The sequence below is a fragment of the Nilaparvata lugens genome, chromosome 14 (assembly GCF_014356525.2).
Source record: "Nilaparvata lugens isolate BPH chromosome 14, ASM1435652v1, whole genome shotgun sequence".
Classification (NCBI taxonomy): domain Eukaryota; kingdom Metazoa; phylum Arthropoda; class Insecta; order Hemiptera; family Delphacidae; genus Nilaparvata; species Nilaparvata lugens.
The window spans coordinates 6,149,038-6,173,126 of record NC_052517.1 but is presented as its reverse complement, the minus strand read 5'-3'; the positions used below and the strand labels follow the sequence as shown (position 1 = coordinate 6,173,126).

Below are 24,089 nucleotides of genomic sequence, written 5' to 3'. Positions count from 1 at the left end.
TCCCACTCCATTCTGTTGACTATCGATATATCGATATATATATATACAGATATATCGATATTGTGATATCGACCTATCGGTATCGTTTATCGTCAAACAAAAACATTGAACGTGGTTATCTTTCATTGTTTACTGGCTGTAAAATATTTGGGATTTATTCTTTACATTGCTTTTTATTGTTAAAAAATCCCAAATCATAGTTGAAAAGGTGCTCAAAATATTTTCCTTCTGTTTCTGCAATAAAAACTGCAGGAATATCATTTTATACTACATTAATCATAGTAAGTACAACGGTATGTCAAGATAAAATCCTCTTTAGTTGTATTATTCACTGATTTGTTCTCTTCTACAGTTATCTATTTAATATAAAATCATCTTATATTATTCATTTCTTATAAATTTAAATATAGAAATGTACACTTTTCACCTCTTATTACCTGAAATCCTCCTTGACAAAAGTCTCGGTTTTTTAGGTTATGTATTTTTTATTCTCATCTCACTCTACTCCTCAAAACTTTAATTTATACCTTAATTGATACATAATTTAATTATTTCAAATTTAAAATACCTAATCAATTTGCTTTATTTGAGGAGTTTTATCTCTTGATTTTTAGTCTTTTAATCTCATTTTGGTGTATCCCTGAAAAAAACTGTGATTTCCATTTAGGATCTTCTTTATCTCAAAATGACAATGTAGTCAATTACTTCAGGTGATTTGGGATGATGTTGAAAGTATAATACTGTACTCATATTTAATATACTTGAAATATATAAAAACTCCAAATATACAAATATTTGAATGCAGAAATAGTAGTATTATAACGTTGTGCTTCACTTGCTTAACATGTGTATACGTAGCAATTTGATCAATGATCATACTCAAATTTGCATTTTATGGAAAACATTGCATAGAACAGACACGTATGAAGTAGATTGTTGAAATAACCTATAAATACACTCAAAATGACTTGACGTGTCTTGACTGTAGACTATTTTTATTAAATATGATTACCTACTTATAACTTCGATTTAATTTTTCACTTGGTCTTTGGTAAAAGCTAACTTAAATTTATTTTCAAATCGTTAATTGATAACAAGAGAGTTTGACTTGCTGTGGATTGTGTTGATTTTATAGTTCTATGTAAAATTACGTATGTACTATTATTTTTTTTTTTTTTAGTTAATCTTGTTCATCAAATACAAATACAATTTGAAAAACTAGAAAATAATACATAATTTTTCGTATTTTATTGATACTTTCCAAGACTCTTCTATTGTCTCATTCATCAATTGAAAATTCAAATGTGACTCAAAATTTTTATCAATTTACAGATATGTAAAAAATTGAAACTCTAAGATGATTCTGGAAGATATTAAGGAAATACTTATAGTGACTGCCACAGTAAGCACTATTCTACAGTTTATGTCTGGGATGTAAGTATATTTATAATAATATTGAAACACAGTATAATTATAATATTAGAACACAAGCACAATTTCCCAGTTTATGTCTGGGGTGTAAGTATATTTAAAATAATATTGGAACACAATGAAATCAAATTATTATCAAGTATCCTTCATTTTATTTCTAGCAGGTAACCCGTGCTTCGCAAGGTCTACTTAAAAACTAGACCTACTGAAATCTTGAAGGATTTAACGGTCCATTCTTGTTTAAAACAATCAGTTAAATTTCATTTTTCAATGACCTAATAACCAAATCTTATAATTGACATTTCAATATTTTGTTAATTAATTATATTTCTGGATTGTTAAAACACAATAAGCCAGCTTTGTGGAAGTAGAGAAAGATAGAGCTATCTGCTTTGTGGAATGATAGACAAGGATAGCAACATTGTGTTTATCAAATAGGGTACTGCCATTATAACGTGGACCTCACTATAGTCATACTATGTATTCGACATACTATAAGTAAGGTCCACGTTATAATGGCAGCGGAGAAATAAAGGAGAACAACGTTGCCGATCCTCTGTTTTGTCAATGTCTTCTATAGACGGTAACTGCTACAGGTTTATTGAATAGAATAGAATAGAATATTTTATTTGTGTTTGTTCCCATGAAACATACAAAGAGGTTGGTATACAATCAATACATTAATTACAGTGTCAATGTGAATTGTGAACTTGTAAAGCAGAAGTATATCACTGCCAATTTAAATTGAAAAATAACATGCTAAGCAATCCGGAAAGTTTTTTTTTCAGCTTAAATGTTTGTCTCTTGAGAATTTAAATCACTCCAAATCATTCACAAATTGTCTATATTTCAAATAACTAGAGAAGTACGAGAAAATTCTATCCAATTTGGTAGCCGAGTCAATACACAATAGATTACTGTAGTTTTCCTCATTGCCCTGACCCTCTACAGGTTTATTGATGTAATATCAACTGTTCATTCTCGTTCAAAATAATCAATTATATTTTATCAAGCAAGGAATTGTATTTTTCAATAATTCTATAATGAATTTTCATAATTAAGAAGAAATATTTTGTTGATTAATTATTAATCCTACATTGTTGAAAGATGATCAAAGCGAGAAAGAGATAGCGCTATCCACTTTGTTGAATGATAGACAAGGATAGCAACATCAAATGTAATCAAACACTGCCATTATAACGTGCACCTCAATATTATGTACTATACTATTACTAATATGATATTCTATACTATGTATTTTCGGATGCAATAATCATAGGTATTTTATTTTTCAGGTTGGTTTGTCAAAAATTCATGAAAAAAGGTTCAACAGAGCAGGAGTCCGGATTTCCGTTTATCGCTGGATTTCTGTCGTTAGTATAAATAAATACTTTTTTCCTACAGTTACGTTGAAAAGTGGCCATTGCTGCACTGATTACAGAACGCAAAGAATCACTTTTCCGCTCTAGTGCGGGAAAAATTTTTCTGCACTCCAGATTTGCAGCATGGCAACGCAAAATACTTAGTAGGTTATATGGAGCAACAGTGCAGCAAAATCAAAATGAAGTTGGTAACAGTGACTGCTGTGGCTGCTATAGTGAGCAGAGGTGCAACCAAGCACAACGCGCTAATTATTATTCATTATATATTATAACCAAGGACAACGAGGACTTTAGGATTTTAGAATTAAGGTTTTTATCAATAATAAAATTACACAGAAAAACATTTGATGGATTTCAGGCAATTTTACCCATAATTACCCACTTTTCATATTCAATGGTAACTGTAGAAAAAACTTAATGTGAAATACGTGCGCAAAGTTCCTCTGCTGCACTCAACAAACCATCCGCCCTCGCCTACGGCTCGGCGTAAACGTTTCTTTCGGTGCAGCAAACTGTCACTTTGCGCACTAGTTGCACAAATAACTATTGTTAGTTGAGAAGTTGATATTGTGGTAATTATTCATATTGAATGAAAAAGACTAAGAAATTGCCAAAAACCACAGATTTATTGATACTTTGAAATACCGGTTTCGGTTATTACACCACTGTCAATCTCTGATAAACTAAAACTAAATACAAGAGCAGCAGAATTTATACTAGTAGGCGAGTACTGCTCTTGTCAAGGGCATGAACGCCTGCCATTGGCCCAGCTAGACAGTCTCCTACCACTCAACGGTGTGACAAAATTGCGGCTTATTAGATATTTTAAATTTTGTCATCAAGGCGATTCTGTTGCTTAAGCCGCCATTTTGTCACACCGTTAAGTGGGAGGAGTCTAGCTGGGCCAATGGCAGGCGTTCATGCCCTTGACCAAGAGCAGTACTCGCCTACTAGTAAAAATTCTGCTGCTCTTGTATTTAGTTTTAGTTTATCAGAGATTGACAATGGTGTAACAACCGAAACCGGTCTAAGTATCAATAATCTAGGAGTGGCCGTAGTCGAATGGATTAAATGCTGGCTTTGTAATCCAAAGGCCCGGGTTCGAATCCCAGCCCGGGCAAGATATTTTTCTCGGGCCACTCCCGTGTTTCGGATGGACCGTTAAGCCGTCGGTCCCGGCTGCCTAAAAAGCAGTCGTTAGGTCATGTCAGAGGCCCTGAAATGATCAGTTGCGACCTGAAAACTCTGACACCAGACCTGAGCCAGCCAGGTCACACGATATTATTATTATTATTATCAATAAATCTGTGGTTTTTGACAATTTCTTAGTCTTTTTCATTCAATATAAATAAATAGTTTTTTTTTTTTCAATTAAAAAATATGTTGAACATGTGAATTACCAAGTGAGCCCTCTGGGATGAAGAATTCGCTCAAAATGCCGTTGATACTCTGTCAGCATTTGTATTGAAATATCGGTTTGGAATCTATTTGCAATATTCCATATGATTAGAACAAATATTGCCATTATAACGTGCACCTCAATATTATGTACTATACTATTACTAATATGATATTCTATACTATGTATTTTCGGATGCAATAATCATAGGTATTTTATTTTTCAGGTTGGTTTGTCAAAAATTCATGAAAAAAGGTTCAACAGAGCAGGAGTCCGGATTTCCGTTTATCGCTGGATTTCTGTCGTTAGTATAAATAAATACTTTTTTCCTACAGTTACGTTGAAAAGTGGCCATTGCTGCACTGATTACAGAACGCAAAGAATCACTTTTCCGCTCTAGTGCGGGAAAAATTTTTCTGCACTCCAGATTTGCAGCATGGCAACGCAAAATACTTAGTAGGTTATATGGAGCAACAGTGCAGCAAAATCAAAATGAAGTTGGTAACAGTGACTGCTGTGGCTGCTATAGTGAGCAGAGGTGCAACCAAGCACAACGCGCTAATTATTATTCATTATATATTATAACCAAGGACAACGAGGACTTTAGGATTTTAGAATTAAGGTTTTTATCAATAATAAAATTACACAGAAAAACATTTGATGGATTTCAGGCAATTTTACCCATAATTACCCACTTTTCATATTCAATGGTAACTGTAGGAAAAACTTAATGTGAAATACGTGCGCAAATAACTATTGTGTGGTTGAGAAGTTGATATTGTGGTAATTGTTCATATTGAATGAAAAAGACTAAGAAATTGCCAAAAACCACAGATTTATTGATACTTAGACCGGTTTCGGTTATTACACCATTGTCAATCTCTGATAAACTAGAACTAAATACAAGAGCAGCAGAATTTATACTAGTAGGCGAGTACTGCTCTTGGTCAAGGGCATGAACGCCTGCCATTGGCCCAGCTAGACAGTCTCCTACCACTCAACGGTGTGACAAAATTGCGGCTTATTAGATATTTTAAATTTTGTCATCAAGGCGATTCTGTTGCTTAAGCCGCCATTTTGTCACACCGTTAAGTGGAAGGAGTCTAGCTGGGCCAATGGCAGGCGTTCATGCCCTTGACCAAGAGCAGTACTCGCCTACTAGTAAAAATTCTGCTGCTCTTGTATTTAGTTTTAGTTTATCAGAGATTGACAATGGTGTAACAACCAAACCGGTCTAAGTATCAATAAATCTAGGAGTGGCCGTAGTCGAATGGATTAAATGCTGGCTTTGTAATCCAAAGGCCCGGGTTCGAATCCCAGCCCGGGCAAGATATTTTTCTCGGGCCACTCCCGTGTTTCGGATGGACACGTTAAGCCGTCGGTCCCGGCTGCCTAAAAAGCAGTCGTTAGGTCATGTCAGAGGCCCTGAAATTGATCAGTTGCGACCTGAAAACTCTGACACCAGACCTGAGCCAGCCAGGTCACACGATATTATTATTATTATTATCAATAAATCTGTGGTTTTTGACAATTTCTTAGTCTTTTTCATTCAATATAAATAAATAGTTTTTTTTTTTTCAATTAAAAAATATGTTGAACATGTGAATTACCAAGTGAGCCCTCTGGGATGAAGAATTCGCTCAAAATGCCGTTGATACTCTGTCAGCATTTGTATTGAAATATCGGTTTGGAATCTATTTGCAATATTCCATATGATTAGAACAAATATTGGCTCTTTCCACTCGTAATATTATTGATTCTATCTATAGCATACATAATTTATATATTTACACTTCATGGGAAAATGTATTTGGAAAACAAAAATGTCTCTACAAGCATAGAGAATAGATAGAAGAAGATATGCCATGGTATAGGGCGTTTATGTTGCAAATGTGAGTGTTAACTGAAGCCGATAGTCCTAGTAGTTGTTTTTGGTGAAGCTATGTGACTCTGGTAGTCTCTCATACTGTGCCCTTCTTACACTCTTACACTCCCAACAACACACTAATAATAGACAGTGTATAGGGTGTCTATGTTGCAAATGTGAGTGTTAACTGAAGCCGATAGTCCTAGTAGTTGTTTTTGGTGAAGCTATGTGACGCTGGTAGTCTCTCATACTGTGCCCTTCTTACACTCTTACACTCCCAACAACACACTAATTATTATCATTATATATTATAACCAAGGACAACGAGGACTTTAGGATTTTAGAATTAAGGTTTTTATCAATAATAAAATTACACAGAAAAACATTTGATGGATTTCAGGCAATTTTACCCATAATTACCCACTTTTCATATTCAATGGTAACTGTAGAAAAACTAATGTGAAATACGTGCGCAAATAACTATTGTGTGGTGAGAAGTTGATATTGTGGTAATTGTTCATATTGAATGAAAAAGACTAAGAAATTGCCAAAAACCACAGATTTATTGATACTTAGACCGGTTTCGGTTATTACACCATTGTCAATCTCTGATAAACTAGAACTAAATACAAGAGCAGCAGAATTTATACTAGTAGGCGAGTACTGCTCTTGGTCAAGGGCATGAACGCCTGCCATTGGCCCAGCTAGACAGTCTCCTACCACTCAACGGTGTGACAAAATTGCGGCTTATTAGATATTTTAAATTTTGTCATCAAGGCGATTCTGTTGCTTAAGCCGCCATTTTGTCACACCGTTAAGTGGAAGGAGTCTAGCTGGGCCAATGGCAGGCGTTCATGCCCTTGACCAAGAGCAGTACTCGCCTACTAGTAAAAATTCTGCTGCTCTTGTATTTAGTTTTAGTTTATCAGAGATTGACAATGGTGTAACAACCAAACCGGTCTAAGTATCAATAAATCTAGGAGTGGCCGTAGTCGAATGGATTAAATGCTGGCTTTGTAATCCAAAGGCCCGGTTCGAATCCCAGCCCGGGCAAGATATTTTTCTCGGGCCACTCCCGTGTTTCGGATGGACACGTTAAGCCGTCGGTCCCGGCTGCCTAAAAAGCAGTCGTTAGGTCATGTCAGAGGCCCTGAAATTGATCAGTTGCGACCTGAAAACTCTGACACCAGACCTGAGCCAGCCAGGTCACACGATATTATTATTATTATTATCAATAAATCTGTGGTTTTTGACAATTTCTTAGTCTTTTTCATTCAATATAAATAAATAGTTTTTTTTTTTTCAATTAAAAAATATGTTGAACATGTGAATTACCAAGTGAGCCCTCTGGGATGAAGAATTCGCTCAAAATGCCGTTGATACTCTGTCAGCATTGTATTGAAATATCGGTTTGGAATCTATTTGCAATATTCCATATGATTAGAACAAATATTGGCTCTTTCCACTCGTAATATTATTGATTCTATCTATAGCATACATAATTTATATATTTACACTTCATGGGAAAATGTATTTGAAAACAAAAATGTCTCTACAAGCATAGAGATAGATAGAAGAAGATATGCCATGGTATAGGGCGTTTATGTTGCAATGTGAGTGTTAACTGAAGCCGATAGTCCTAGTAGTTGTTTTTGGTGAAGCTATGTGACTCTGGTAGTCTCTCATACTGTGCCCTTCTTACACTCTTACACTCCCAACAACACACTAATAATAGACAGTGTATAGGGTGTCTATGTTGCAAATGTGAGTGTTAACTGAAGCCGATAGTCCTAGTAGTTGTTTTTGGTGAAGCTATGTGACGCTGGTAGTCTCTCATACTGTGCCCTTCTTACACTCTTACACTCCCAACAACACACTAATAATAGACAGTGTATAGGGTGTCTATGTTGCAAATGTGAGTGTTAACTGAAGCCGATAGTCCTAGTAGTTGTTTTTGGTGAAGCTATGTGACGCTGGTAGTCTCTCATACTGTGCCCTTCTTACACTCTTACACTCCCAACAACACACTAATATAGACAGTAGTCGACAGTAATTGGCTTGAGTTAAAAAAAAACCGGATTGAAATTTGGAACATAAACTACCTATACCATGGGATATCTTCTTTTTTTCTCAATGGTATCTCTCAATCTGAATAGAGAAAAATATAATCTTTAGTACTTTATTATTAGTATAATAATAATAATAATATCTTGTGACCTGGCTGGCTCAGATCTGGTGTCAAAGTTTTCAGGCCGCAACTGATAAATTTCAGGGCCTCTTACATGACCTACCGACTGCTCTTTAGGCAGCCGAGACCGACGGTTTAACGTGTCATCCGAAACACGGATGTACAAGTTACACTCTGACAAGCCTTACGTGATGTAATGGTCAGTTAATTTCCCAAATAATAGTTGTGAAGTATATATATTTTTTTTGTGGTGGAAATTGAAGTCATTGTTCATTCTTATCTTAATTTGTTTTCAGATGCTCCCTATGGTTCGTTACGGTTTAATGATTGAGGATCAAGCCACGGTGTTGGTTAATTTTATTGGAACAATTCTTATGTTCGCATGTGTTGTAACATATTACCTTTTTACGCCAAGAAAAGTAAGTTAGATAATCACTGTATGATAATTATTTAAAATATCCAACGAAATCTATATAACTAGTAGTTCTGTGAACAGTAGACATCGCGCAGTACGTCCCAAACCATAAGCACTTCCACACTGATCCACTAACTATTTATTTGATCAGATCATGCTTACACAAGATTTAATTATCATATAACGCTTTCCGGAATTCAGCGCGAGAAAACCAGAAGACATCTAGGCGCCCAGACGAGCTGTTATAAGTTCTTTGCATCCTATTTAATAGTGCATAAAAATTGCATTCAATGTGGCATGCAATTTATAGTCTACACAGCTGCTAATTTTTCACCAAGTTACATTGAGATATTTAATTGCATGCGTCATGGCATGCAATTTATAGTCAACTTGACAGCTGATTTATGATGAATAATATTGTATAGTCTGATTTTTACTCTAATATTGGCGTATGAAGGAGGCTCATTTTTCCTTTTATATTATCCTTGAAATGCAACATTTCCAAAAACCTTGTATATACGTCGACGCGCAATTAAAAAGGAACATACCTGTCAAATTTCATGAAAATCTATTACCGCGTTTCGCCGTAAATGCGCAACATATAAACATATAAACATTAAGAGAAATGCCAAACCGTCGACTTGAATCTTAGACCTCACTTCGCTCGGTCAATTACTGTATTATAATTATTTAAAATATCCAATGAAATCTATATAAATATAACTTCTACTGCAAATATGCACCGAATAACTAAATAGCAGAAGGAGATTTGTAGTCCTTCGTCGCTCCACTATGCTCCAACACATTTGAATTATACAGAGTGTTCTGAAAAAGGTGCCCATAAGCCAGGGGGTGATTCCTCACATCAAAAGAAGAAAAAAGTTCTGATTAACATAGGTCCGAAAATGCTTAGTTACCAAGTTATACAGGGTGAAAGATTTCGTCTGAATTTCAGTTCCCCTGCCCTACGGGTATTTGTTGGCTGTTAATTAAGATGTTAAATTCAGCGTAATTTGTGTAAAATGAACTAAGAAATTGAATATAAAACCGTTTCCAGACCGTTTGATAATAGTTATTTGTATATCTAGAGTGAAAGTGCTGTTTTTTCTCCCTGAGGAGAAGCCCGAGGTTTGAAGCCGAAGTTTGAAGCCCGAGGCGAAGCCGAGGGCAACAATTTTCCTGAGGGAGAAAAAACATTTTTCACTCGTGATATACACAACATTTTTCCTCCACCTACATTTTTATAAAAACTGCTAATAAAATTATTTTTAAAAACGTATGTGACCAAACAATGTGTTACAACATAATCTAAAAGTAAACAGAAACAGCTGGCTTGTAATCACAGTTCTCCTCCGACAGCACTATCTGTCGGCTAAAGTTGTAACAACAATGACAGCCAAAACTACAGCTATGATGAAGTTCCCGTTTCAAATTTGATTGTTAACTGAAGCCGGTCAACAATAATCGGATTGAGATTGAAATTTGGAACATAAACTACCTATACCATGGGATATCTTCTTTTTTTCTCAATCTCTCAATCTGAATAGAGAAAAATATATATCTTTGGTACTTTATTATTAGTAAAATAATAATAATAATATCTTGTGACCTGGCTGGCTCAGATCTGGTGTCAGAGTTTTCAGGTCGCAACTGATCAATTTCAGGGCCTCTCACATGACTTACGACTGCTTTTTAGGCAGCCAGGACCGACGGCTCAACGTGTTCACCCGAAACATGGATGTACAAGTTACACTCTGACAAGCCTCACGTGATGTAATGGTCAATTATTTTCTTAAATAATAGTTGTGAAGTATATTTTGTTTTTTTTTTGGTGGAAATTGAATTCATAGTTCATTCTTATCTTAAATTTTGTTTTCAGATGCTCCCTATGGTTTCGTTACGGTTTAATGATTGAGGATCAAGCCACGGTGTTGGTTAATTTTATTGGAACAATTCTTATGTTCGCATGCGTTGTAACATATTACCTATTCACGCCAAGAAAAGTAAGTTAGATAATTAGTGTATGATAATTATTTATAGTGAGGTCCACATTATAATGGCAGTGTATGATAGACAATACTGTTGCTGTCCTTTTCTATCATACAACAAAACAGATAGCACTATCTCTCTCTCGCTTTGCAATGTTGTCTATTTGCCAGAATATTTTATATTTACTTGACAGTGACTGTACAAAACTGAACAAACCATATTCTCAGCCGCCATTTTTTTTTTCATTCTATCAAAATACTTGAGTACACAAGTCGTATAATTGATTTAAAATGTATTTTTTAAACAATGAAATAATTTTTAAACATTACCTTATGAGAAACACAAATTAAAATATACGAAATGGCATTTTAAAAGTTGATAACTAACCATCCATGCTTAAGTTAGCCTATCCGTATAGGTTAGACCTACTCGTACCGGTATAAATAATATTGAAAAGTTATTTCAGAATTAATCCATTGAAATTACTAATTTTTAATAGGATTTCTTATTTTTAAAGGAAATTGAAATAGAATACCTACCAAATAAATCAATTTCTATTGTTTTGAAATTCATATTATTTCAGCACAGCTTTTTAAATTAGCCGCCATTTCAGGTTAATATAAAAATAAAAATCTGATCTCAGTCATGAAAGCAAATTTTTGAATCAAATTATGAAAAAATATATTTTCTTGATGAATTTGACATTAAATTGATTATTTTATCAAGGAAATGATAATTATTATTAGATTAAATTTAATGGGATGAATTGAGCATCCAGTGGCAAAATGGAGGGACTTGGCAACGTTTTCCTCCTATCTTTCTTCACTGCTATTATAACGTGGACCTCACTTTAAAATATCCAACGAAATCTATATATAAATATAACTTCTACTGCAAATATGCACCGAATAACTAAATAGCAGAAGGAGATTTATAGTCCTTCGTCGCTCCACTATGTTCCAACACATTTGAATTATACAGAGTGTTCTGAAAAAGGTGCCCATAAGCCAGGGGGTGATTCCCCACATCAAAAGAAGAAAAAAAGTTCTGATTAACATAGGTCCGAAAATGCTTAGTTACCAAGTTATACAGGGTGAAAGATTTCGTCTGAATTTCAGTTCCCCTGCCCTACGGGTATTTGTTGGCTGTTAATTAAGATGTTAAATTCAGCGTACTTTGTGTAAAATGAACTAAGAAATTGAATAAAACCGTTTCCAGACCGTTTGATAATAGTTATTTGTATATCTAGAGTGAAAAGTGCTGTTTTTTCTCCCTGAGGAGAAGCCCGAGGTTTGAAGCCCGAAGTTTGAAGCCCGAGGCGAAGCCGAGGGCAACAATTTTCCTGAGGGAGAAAAAACATTTTTCACTCGTGATATACACAACATTTTTCCTCCACCTACATTTTTATAAAAACTGCTAATAAAATAATTTTTAAAAACGTATGTGACCAAACAATGTGTTACAACATAATCTAAAAAGTAAAATGAAACAGCTGGCTTGTAATCACAGTTCTCCTCCGACAGCACTATCTGTCGGCTAAAGTTGTAACAACAATGACAGCCAAAACTACAGCTATGATGAAGTTCCCGTTTCAAATTTGATTAGTTAATAAGTAATATTCGTTGGCTGATATTTTGAATAACATGGAATAAAAAAATATATATACATTTTTTTAGTATAGTGATATGAAGTTTGTAATAATAATTTCAGCATACAAACATAAATTTTATATATCGATCAAATGTCTGGTTGAGGTATTGAATTTAGTTGGTTTAATGACTACTCTATATGCTTCCTCATCTGAGCTTAGACCTTCTGACCTATTCCAAATGTACGTTTTTAAAATAGAGATGCTTCCCATGTTATTTAAATGGTGTCACTTTTACTCCCTAGGGAGATTTTCTGTTTTTTACTACCGAGAGCGAAAAAGTGACACTTTAGTATTAGGTTTCAGGGAGTAAAGTAAGTACTTTAGACAGTAGGTGGAGGAAAAGTAATTATGACGAAAGATATGTGACGAAATACGCGAAACTTGGTCCCGAAAAACAAGTTCCTTTAAGGTTTGAAGCAGATTTACTATGTTAAATGTACAATAAACACAAAATATTTTCTTTACAGAACTTGTAGAAAATTTAATTTTGAAGAGAAAGACGTAGAATAAGTCTAAAATAGACAAACGCAAACTTGAAAAAATAATCCTCAAATTACATTCAAAACGCATGAGAAATAGAGAAAACACTCTGTATATTATCATAAGGTATATTAATATTGACAGTTTGTTATAATACTTTTGTGATATTTTTTGATCACTTTATTTTTTCAGAAAGTCGTGATGAGACAAATGTTCATAGTGCTAATAGTAATTGTTGTCACACATTTATATGCAAGATATGAAGAAAATACAAAGTTGGCAATAAAAAGATTTGGACTCATTACTTGTTGTACGTCCCTCGTATTTTTCGCTGCTCCTCTTTCAAATTTGGTGAGTAAATTACAATTTTTTTAGTAAGAATGGACTAAATTTTAGAAAAGTGAAACCATAACCCTATTTCGGACTTTTAAATGTTATCTAAATTTGGGAGAGAAATAGTACAAGGAGTATCCTTAGTTTTTCTCTCCCAATCAGTGCTACTTTGTAAAAATTATGAATAAATAAATAAATAATTCAGATTTGAAATAGACCTAATTCATGTACTGTTTTAAAATCTGGAAATAAATGTTCGAAGTAATTTTGATTAGTTATCAAAATTGATTTGTTGTTTGTTTCCTAATGTATTGATTTTTCCGAGGATGATGCCCTAATGAGCCCGAGGCTTGTGTGTGGTTAAAAAGAGGCGTGTTTCAAAATTGGTAAGCAAACCCTGTTAAATTTTGAAGTAATTTTTCAAATTTCATGACGTTATTCATTTGATTCAGTTTCCTAATGTGTATTGATTGAGTTTTTGATGATGATGATGATGCCCTCATGAACCCTAGACTTCTACGTGAGTTATGGGAGGGATTAGATTCAGTTATTTATGCATATTAAAATATATGCTGGGTCATACTCTAGCCTCATTCACAATAGATTCCAGTATAGCTTACTATTCAATTAATTTTAAGTATGAACTTAAATTTATTTATTCATCAAAAAACACTATATTTACAAAATAATAGTGTAACAATAATATTATAATGAATATATTCCCTGCGTGGATGATTTGTCCATATTGAATGAAAAAGACTAAGAAATTGTCAAAAAACCACTGATTTATTGATAATTAGAAAGACCGGTTTCGGTAATTACACCATTGTCAATCTCTGATAAACTAAACACCGAACCAAACACCGAAACCGGTCTTTCTAATTATCAATAAATCAGTGGTTTTTTGACAATTTCTTAGTCTTTTTCATTCAATATGAATAATTACCACAATATCAACTTTTCAACTACACAAAAAGTGATTTGTCCATGTGCAGAGAGGAGTCGACATAAATCTAACAGTTAAAATACTCTGATTTGGATGAAGGAAATTATGATACTTAAACTGATTGATTGAACGATATGAAGTTGAAATGCAATATGAGATAATAGTGTGTTGTATCCTATTATATTAAGCGAGCAATTTCTGTATATCTGTTTATATTTTTATATCTGGTTATTTATGTTCAACGGATCTCGTAAACGGCTCTAACGATTTTCACGAAATTTGGAACATACATAGTAGGTTTATGATATAAAAATTCGATTGCACTAGGTCTCATCCCTGGAAAAACTCGCTGAAGGACATGAAAAGGATAACAATTACTCATCCTTGGAAAAACAGATGATAATTTCGTCGTCTGTTGACGAACAGAAGATGCGTGTGTGGGAGAGAAACTGTGTAATCAATCAGCGAGAAATATTATCTAGAAATTTTAATCGACTTGATCAAAATAATCTGATTAGTTGACATGACATGATAATCATTCTAAACCAGAGTATATCATAATTTTCAAAGTTATTCATTATTTGACAATTTTAAGTGATTAGTGAGTGTTATTTTGTTATTCAATTTAGTTTGTAAATAATCTAAATTAGAACTTATTTGTTTTTAAATGTTTGGACTGAAAAATTGAACCTGAATTCAAGTGTATGGAACATAACCTACTTTCTGGACTATTTATAGTGTATAAATCGAAATTCGGGAAAGAAACAGTTTTGGGCTGTGCCTGTTAGTCCTTCCCCAATCATTTTAAAGAATTGTGTTCTGTTTATCAATAGTTTATAAATAAATAACGAGCGAAGCTCGGTGCCCCGATATTCTACATAAGTTGGCCAAGTTTCAACAGATAAATATCCATTCTTGGGGTAAGATACCCGAAATATCATTCCTGGTACACTATCAAAAGTATTATTTATTCCATTTATTTTATTTAATTGATATTTTGATTTTATTTATATAGATTTATTCTAATAAAACATAGAAAGGCTCACAGACAAACTCCAGTACGAGCCTTAATGACATAATAAGGTAGTATAACATTACAATTACTATTGTTGTAATTGCATTGATATGTATTATATTTTCCAACCAAAAAGTAGAGAGGGATGTTTTGATGCAAATGAAGATGTTTTTAAAAATGAAATAATTATTTTTCAGTACCATGTGATAAGGATGAAGAATACTGAAACCCTACCTTTCCCTCTCATTCTAATGACTTGGGTGGTATCTCTACAATGGTATACCTATGGAGTCATCATCAAAAATACTTTTATGCAGGTAAATATCTTGACTTAATGAGATCATGATGAATTGAAAATAGGCCTATAACTATTCCCGGCTGATTAAGAATCTGTATGCTAAATTTCAGGTTAATCAGATGTGATGATGCGTCAAACATAATTTTCCAATGCCGTACGTGTGTATAAGCCAGTTCTTCCCTTTATTATAGCATAGATTTATTAAGATTTAGGAAGGTGACTTTTAATGACGGCTTTTTTGACTCATTTCAAAGACCCAGGTTAGTTCTATTCAATGGTTAATGTGTGAAGTTATCATTAAAAACATGTTTATGCAGGTAGATATCAACAATAATAACCAATGTTATTTCTCAGATTTAGGAAGGTGACATTTTATGCCTGTTTATTCCTCACATTTAAATGTCCTTAGCTCGTTAGCTGTTTCTTCAATATTGTAAATTATATCATACAGAAAAAATAGTATAAGAAGATATGCCATGTTATAGGACCTTTATCTTACAGATGTGACTGTGAGTGTTAACTGAAGCCAATAGTCCTAGTAGTTGTTTTTGGTGAAGCTATGTGACGCTGGTAGTCTCTCATACTGTGCCCTTCTTACACTCTTACACTCCCAACAACACACTAATAATAGACAGTGTATAGGGTGTCTATTTTGCAAATGTGAGTGTTACTTAAGCCGATAGTCCTAGTAGTTGTTTTTGGTGAAGCTATGTGCGCTGGTAGTCTCTCATACTGTGCCCTTCTTACACTCCAACACACCCTAATAATAGACAGTGTATGGGTGTCTATGTTGCAAATGTGAGTGTTAACTGAAGCCGATAGTCCTAGTAGTTGTTTTTGGTGAAGCTAGTGATGCTGGTATCTCTCTACTGTGCCCTTCTCACACTCTTACACCACCCACAACACACTAATAATACAGTGTATAGGGTGTCTATGTTGCAAATGTGTGTTAACTGAAGCCGATAGTCCTAGGAGTTGTTTTTGGTGAAGCTATGTGACGCTGATAGTCTCTCATACTGTGCCCTTCTAACACTCTTACACTCCCAACAACACACTAATAATAGACAGTGTATAGGGTGTCTATGTTGCAAATGTGAGTGTTAACTGAAGCCGATAGTCCTAGTAGTTGTTTTTGGTGAAGCTATGTGACGCTGGTAGTCTCTCATTCTGTGTCCTTCTTAAGCCTAGTTTATATGATGCCAATTGGCGAGACAATTGTCATAAGGCAACTGACTGGCATGAAATTATTGTCTTCGTATAAACACTTCAGGCCAATTGTCTTGTCAATTGGCCCGAAATTCAACTGTCTCCGGGAGCAGACTGAGGACAGACAATTGGGACCAATAATCCCCCCCATCACTCGGAATCTCAGTTGTCGCGACAATTGGCGCCGTGTGAACGGTGTAGGCCAGTAGCGCTGTCTTGGTTTTGCCAGTTCAGTCACAACAGATGACGAAACTCGGCCATGATTAGCTGCCAACTGCCGTGCCAATAGTTGGTCGTGTATAATACAGGGTGATTTTTTAGTCCTGTTACCCTATCTTTAATACATGGTAATTTTCCCTAATAAAGGGAATTTTGTTTTGTTGCACGAAGTTGGTAGCCCTACTCACCAGTATACCAAGGCAGTGCGAGTTTATTATCCTTAAGCTGTGTAACATTTTGTGATGATTCCGGTCGTGTTATGAACAGAATGTCTTTTACCATAGAACAACGGGTTTTTCATTGATCGAATAATAAGCAGGGTTTATGGCCTCCAAGGTCTCCAGACCTCACATCCCCTGATTACTTTTTGTGGGGCTACATAAGTCTGAGGCCTTCAAAACAATCCTCACATATTGATGAACTGAACCAATATTACAGACTTAATCACGAATATTTCCAATATAACTCTGAAAAAGTTTCTGCTAATATGGTGAAAAGAGTCCGAGCGTGTATAACCTCAACGGGTGGACATTTTGAGCATATGGGTAATAATTTTTAAGTATCTAAGAAAGTGAGTAATAAAATATAAATTTTCTTTTGTAAATAACAAATATTATTTTTTTATTAATACCCAATTTCCGTTTATAAATTACATCAAAAATTGGGTAACAGGACTAAAAAATCACCCTGTAGTATATTTCGCACCTAGGCTGAAAATGAGACATTTCCGGCTCGAAATCGGTTTTCAAGTCCGAGCCGTAGGCCGAGGACTAGAAAAGATTGAGAGCCGGAAAACATTTTTGCCCATGGTGAGAACGTTTTTTTCGCCACACAGAAAATAAACGATATAAATATGAAATAATTGTTTATTAGGCACTTCCGAAAGCAAAAGGGAGGCCATAGCTCTAGCAAATCTGAGGTAATCTGAATATCAGAAATTGTCCAAGTATTTTTATTTTTTATTCTGATTTGTCTAAATAACCTAAAAGATTATGTTCAATTATGCAAGAGGTTGAGTTTTACTTTTTATTCTTCCAAATGACAATAAGATATAAAATATTTTGATTCTTGAATAATAAACACAAATATGAAAAGTTTTTTGATCAGCTCTTTTAGCACACTTGAATTTGGCCAATCTGAATGTAAACGTCAACAATGCTTGTTGTCGTTGACTTCGGAAGTTTAGGTTAGAAGTTCTATCCTACTCTGAAAATCGAATTTGAATAGTTTAAAATATATCTTATCTGTATTTTATTCATCCAAATAAAGGATAGTATCTTATTGCAGAATACTTATTCAATTCTAGAAGCATAAACTGATTCCGTTTCATAAACCATTTTGTAAACACGTTCACATGAAATCAGAATCAGCTGACTTCAAGGTTTTTTTTCCAGCCCTAGGGCCGTAAAACTTATACCGGCCTGGTCAGAAAACAATCATTTTCGGCCTCCATATGACGCACGAAAACCAGCTCATTACATCCAATTGGAGCGAAAACATCTTTTCGTTCAACTGGCCTGGCCTCCGAGAATCCGCAACCACGTGATGACAATTGTCCAAAGACAACTGTCTCGCCAATTGGCGATGTGTAAACTAGGCTTTACACTCCCAACAACACAGTAATCATAGACAGTTGACTGTAATCGGCTTGAGTTAACAAAATATCGGTTTGTTTGAAATTTGGAACATAAAAACGACCTATACCTTGGGATAGCTTCTTATGCTATCATTTCTCTATGATAGTATTCTCACTGTTTATTTTCACTGATATGTGGGAATCCAACTTTATTCGTTGGGACACAAATAGCAAATTTTAATTCGTTAAAACACAAATAGAAATTGTTAAATACTTTTCATCATTAATTATTCAAAACCAATGTATTTCAGTCCAGTGCAGTAGCATATACTTAGGCCTATTTATTTTTTGTAAAGTTTATTTTGTTTTTTGGCAAATAAAAATTATTCAATTCAATATGTATTGGTTGATTTTGTCTGTTACAGTATCCAAACATGATCGGCTTTGTTCTGGCGTCCTTTCAACTTCTATTATTTGTGATTTATCCATCGTACCAATCACCCAATGTCTATCTCAAGGACCAGTCAGCTAGATTGATCATCCAATAACAGTACAAGAGTGAGAGAAACATGTTTCTAGGTGGTTGAAACATGTTTGCAGGTGATTAAAACATGTGATTAGTGAGAGAAACATGTTTCGAGGTGGTTGAAACATGTTTGCAGATGATTAAAACATGTGATTTGGTGATATAAACCTTTTTAGGTAACTGAAAACATGTTTTTGAGTTGTTGAAACGCGTTTTTAGAATATTTTAACTTGTTTCAGATGATTAATACATGTGATTATGAGAGAAACATGTTTCTCTGGTTGAAACTTGTTTGCAGGTGATTAAAACATGTGATTTGGTGATATAAACCTTTTTAGGTGCCTGAAAACATGTTTTTGAGTTGTTGAAACGCGTTTTTAGAATATTTTAACTTGTTTCAGATGATTAATACATGTGATTAGTGAGAGAAACATGTTTATAGGTGGTTGAAACATGTTTGCAGATGATTGAAACATGTGATTTGGTGATATAAACCTTTTTAGGTGACCGTAAACAAGTTTTTAAGTTGTTGAAACGCGTTTTTAGACTATTTTAACTTGTTTCAGATGATTAATACATGTGATTAGTGAGAGAAACATGTTTATAGGTGGTTGAAACATGTTTGCAGATGATTGAAACATGTGATTTGGTGATATAAATCTTTTTAGTGACCGTAAACAAGTTTTTAAGTTGTTGAACGCGTTTTTAGACTATTTTAACTTGTTTCAGATGATTAATACATGTGATTAGTTAGAGAAACATGTTTCTAGGTGGTTGAAACATGTTTGCAGGTGATTAAAACATGTGATTAGTTAGAGAAACATGTTTCCAGGTGGTTGAAACATGTTTGCAGGTGATTAAAACATGTGATTTGGTGATATAAACCTTTTTAGGTAACTGAAAACATGTTTTTGAGTTGTTGAAACGCGTTTTTAGAATATTTTAACTTGTTTCAGATGATAATACATGTGATTATGAGAGAAACATGTTTCTCTGGTTGAAACTTGTTTGCAGGTGATTAAAACATGTGATTTGGTGATATAAACCTTTTTAGGTGCCTGAAAACATGTTTTTGAGTTTTGAAACGCGTTTTTAGAATATTTTAACTTGTTTCAGATGATAATACATGTGATTAGTGAGAGAAACATGTTTATAGGTGGTTGAACATGTTTGCAGATGATTGAAACATGTGGATTTGGTGATATAAACCTTTTTAGGTGACCGTAAACAAGTTTTTAAGTTGTTGAAACGCGTTTTTAGACTATTTTAACTTGTTTCAGATGATTAATACATGTGATTAGTGAGAGAAACATGTTATAGGTGGTTGAAACATGTTTGCAGATGATTGAAACATGTGATTTGGTGATATAAATCTTTTTAGTGACCGTAAACAAGTTTTTAAGTTGTTGAACGCGTTTTTAGACTATTTTAACTTGTTTCAGATGATTAATACATGTGATTAGTGAGAGAAACATGTTTCTAAGTGGTTGAAACATGTTTGCAGGTGATTAGTGAGAGAAACATGTTTCTTGGTGGTTGAAACATGTTTACAGGTGATTAAAACATGTGATTTGGTGATATAAACCTTTTTAGGTGACTGAAAACATGTTTTTGAGTTGTTGAAACGCGTTTTTAGACTATTTTAACTTGTTTCAGATGATTAATACATGTGATTACTGAGAGAAACATGTTTCTAGGTGGTTGAAACATGTTTACAGGTGATTAAAACATGTGATTTGGTGATATAAACCTTTTTAGGTGACCGTAAACAAGTTTTTAAGTTGTTGAAACGCGTTTTTAGACTATTTTAACTTGTTTCAGATGTTTAAACATGCGCTTATGCCATGTAAACATCTCTCAGGTGATTTGAAACATGTTTTTGGTGACTGAAACGTTTTTATTTAGTAACTAGCAGGTAACCCGTGCTCCGCAAAGGTCTATTTTAAAATTTGACAAATTGAAAACTTGACAAACTGGACCTACCGAGATCTTGGAGAATTTAAAATAGGCCTATAACCATCCTCGGTAAATTAAGAATCGATATGCAAAATTTCAAGTTAATCAGTTGAGTAGTTGAGACGTGATGATGGGCTTTTGGTAAATTTCCTATCCCCTACATGTATAAGCCCATCCTTTCCTCCATTATATTAAAGATTATAACAGGTTTTCAGTTGATAAACCATTTTAAACTTGTCATAATTTTTGAGATTTTTGCTGATTGTTTGTTTCAAACATTATGCTTAAACTTTCCTCAAGGAATTTTAAAAGTGTTAAATTTTTTTCAAATTTGATGGCATGAAAATGCTCTGAGGTCACTAAAAAATGTTCTTTAAGCTGCGTTTACACCAAAGTTATTAACAAAATGTTTATTTATTCTTTATAATTTATTTATTCCATTGTCATTACAGATCATAATTATAATAAATATAATATGATTGGGAGAAGACAACAGGCATAGCCCAGAACTGTCTCCTCCCAAATTTTTACAAATAAAAGTTTCAAAAAAGAATAAGGTTAAGATTTCACTTTCACTTTTGTTAAGTACTTATTCCTTATAGATTCTATCAGATTGAATATAACTTATCATACACGTGATGAATATTTATGTCAAGTTGTGTCCAATCTAATAGAATCTATAAGGATTAAGTTATTAACATTTTGTTAATAACTTTGGTGTAAACCCAGCTTTTGTGTTTTAAATAATATGTGTTCAGGTAATTAAACATATTTGGAATGTGTAAACTCACTTTCAAGATGTTTTTAATCTTAACAGCAATAGGTTTTACAGATTGAAAAATGGTTTAATGTGATAAAACTTGTTTGCAGGCTTTTAAAAATTGTATGTAGTGTGAAAATGTACTTAGATTTGAGTTGAATATCTTTTAGATTGTAAAAACATGTTGGAAGTGTGAAAATGTGCTTTCAATGCACAAAAATTATATTTTTGTATGCCTATAATAAATCCTCATACTATAATAGAATTATTCCCAATATCTTAATCTTGAAGTATTTTAGAATTAAATCGTGATATCTATCAAGGCCAATAAAATTATAATTTTTATTGCTTGACTATTTCTAAAATTTATGAACTGACACTCAGTTTGTAACCATGATCAAGTTTGATCTCTGATTAATTATTTGATAATTTATCAAACTTTGGTCTCTGTTTAATTTTGATTGTAACTTTGATTTCACATTGATGAATTAATCATTGATCAATCTTTGTTCTTTGTTTACTTTGGTTTGTAACCATTGATCAAGTTTGATCTCTAATTATTTGATAATTTATCAAACTTTGGTCTCTGTTTAATTTGGATTGTAACTTTGATTCCACATGATGAGTAGTTAATCATTGATCAAACTGTGTTCTCTGTTTACTTTGGTTTGTAACCATTGATCAAGTTTGATCTCCCATTAATGAGTTAATCATTGATCAAACTTTAATATCTGTTTACTTTGGTTTGTAACCATTGATCAAGTTTGATCTCCGATTAATGAGTTAATCATTGATTAAACTGTGATCTCTGTTTACTTTGGTTTGTAACCATTGATTAAGTTTGATCTCCGATTAATTATTTGATCAATTATCAAACTTTGATTTTTGTTTACTTTAATATGTAGCCATTGATCAAGTTTGATCTCCGATTAATGATTTGATCATTGATCACACTTTGATCTCTGTTTCGATTGTTTGCAACCATTGATCAAGATTCAATCCGAGATTGATAATTTAATCATGGTTCAAACTTAATCTCCGTTTACATAAATGTTGGTCAGTGATTTTTATCTGTGATTAATATTAATGATTTTAATTCAAATTATGTATTGTATTTAGAAAAACTTGAAGTTTTAAAAATATATTTATATAATATTTCTTATAGTGATAAATGTAGACTACTGATTATTCTAAAAAATCTAAAATTAATTTAAATTTACTAGTATATTACAATTCCACCAATCAATAATACAGTATTAGCTTAGTGTTCAGAATTGATAAATTTGTATTTTTGGATGAACCAATGAATATTTAGATAAATAAACCAGTTGTGAATCCAATACCGAGTGTTTCAAAAAGAATTGCCCAATTTTAAACAGTTATATTCATTTCAAATAATGGTGTACACAACCCAATTTTACATCAAATTTACTCACAGGTTTATGATGGTTAATGTTTGAATGTTTATATGTTGCGCATTTACTGTGAAACGCGGTAATAGATTTTTATGAAATTTGACAGGTATGTTCCTTTTTAAATTTCGCGATCAAAGTATAGTTATTTGTATATCAATAGTGAAAAGTACTGCTTTATCTGTGATTCCACACTATTTTCTCTTTTTCATTTTGTGTTCAGTTTTCTATTTTTTCGAAATTTAATTTAAACATGTTTGGATTAAGACTATACACCCAGTTTCGGAAAGCCAATTTTCTGACTCCAGTTGTTTGAAGTCTAAATATTACAACTTCGCTCGGAAACCGACCCTTAGTTTTTTTATTTCTATTTTTGATAATTAAGAGTAAACCAAGAAAAGCAATAATATGGGCAAATTGATATACTAATATTGAGTACGGTATGTGAAGAGTATACCATACAAACATTTTTCATAAGTTTTTTCTGCTGGTGATGCCCACATGAGCACAAGGCTTGTGCGTAGGTAATGAGGCAGATGAGTGAACCTTCTGTTTCAGGTGGGTTCCAAACCACCAAGTGGATACGATCTCTGGTTAAGGTCTTGAATTCTGTTGATCAATCACAACTCTAGATAGTTTCTCATCTGGTCTTCGACCTTCTACCTACTTATTTGAAATGTAAGGTTTTAAAATAGAGATGTTTTCCATGTTATTCAAGTGAAGTTACTCTCAGTCCCTAGCGACTTTTTCAATTTTTTGGTCCCGAGGGCAAAAAAGTGATGTTACACTTCCATGTTCCAGGGAGTGAAGTAAGTACTTTGGAGAGTAGGTGGAGGAAAAAGTCATTAATAATTAACGTTCCTCGGATGACGTGATTCATGCCTTTAGGCCTTAGTCTTTACAGTACCAATTCTCTTTATTATGGCATTTTCTTAATCAAGTAATTTAACAAATCCATAATTGTGAATAAAAGAGCTATGTTGAAATAATAATAATAATAATAGAAGTTATTGTTATAAAAAAACGACCATTGTTTCTGA

At 33.4% G+C, this 24,089-nt stretch overlaps 1 protein-coding gene across 7 annotated transcripts; it reads left to right on the top strand.

Moving 5' to 3' along the window:
• The first annotated feature begins 92 nt into the window (after nucleotides 1–92).
• Nucleotides 93–20,875, top strand: LOC120354171 (sugar transporter SWEET1-like). Of its 7 annotated transcripts, XM_039440643.1 has the most exons (9): nucleotides 93–281; nucleotides 1,333–1,434; nucleotides 2,727–2,804; nucleotides 10,562–10,685; nucleotides 12,995–13,153; nucleotides 15,294–15,413; nucleotides 18,821–18,974; nucleotides 19,037–19,173; nucleotides 20,426–20,875. In XM_039440643.1, exons 2-7 carry the CDS (start codon nucleotides 1,358–1,360, stop codon nucleotides 18,941–18,943), a joined length of 681 nt encoding a protein of 226 aa, XP_039296577.1. In that variant the 5' UTR covers nucleotides 93–281; nucleotides 1,333–1,357; the 3' UTR covers nucleotides 18,944–18,974; nucleotides 19,037–19,173; nucleotides 20,426–20,875. The 7 variants fall into 7 exon arrangements, 6 of the variants coding, with proteins under 6 accessions (XP_039296577.1, XP_039296574.1, XP_039296576.1 ...); XR_005572874.1 differs by lacking the exon at nucleotides 10,562–10,685 and adding an exon at nucleotides 8,564–8,686 and having other exon boundaries at nucleotides 18,821–19,173; XM_039440640.1 differs by lacking the exon at nucleotides 2,727–2,804 and adding an exon at nucleotides 4,439–4,516 and having other exon boundaries at nucleotides 18,821–19,173.
• Nucleotides 20,876–24,089: the final 3,214 nt, after the last annotated feature.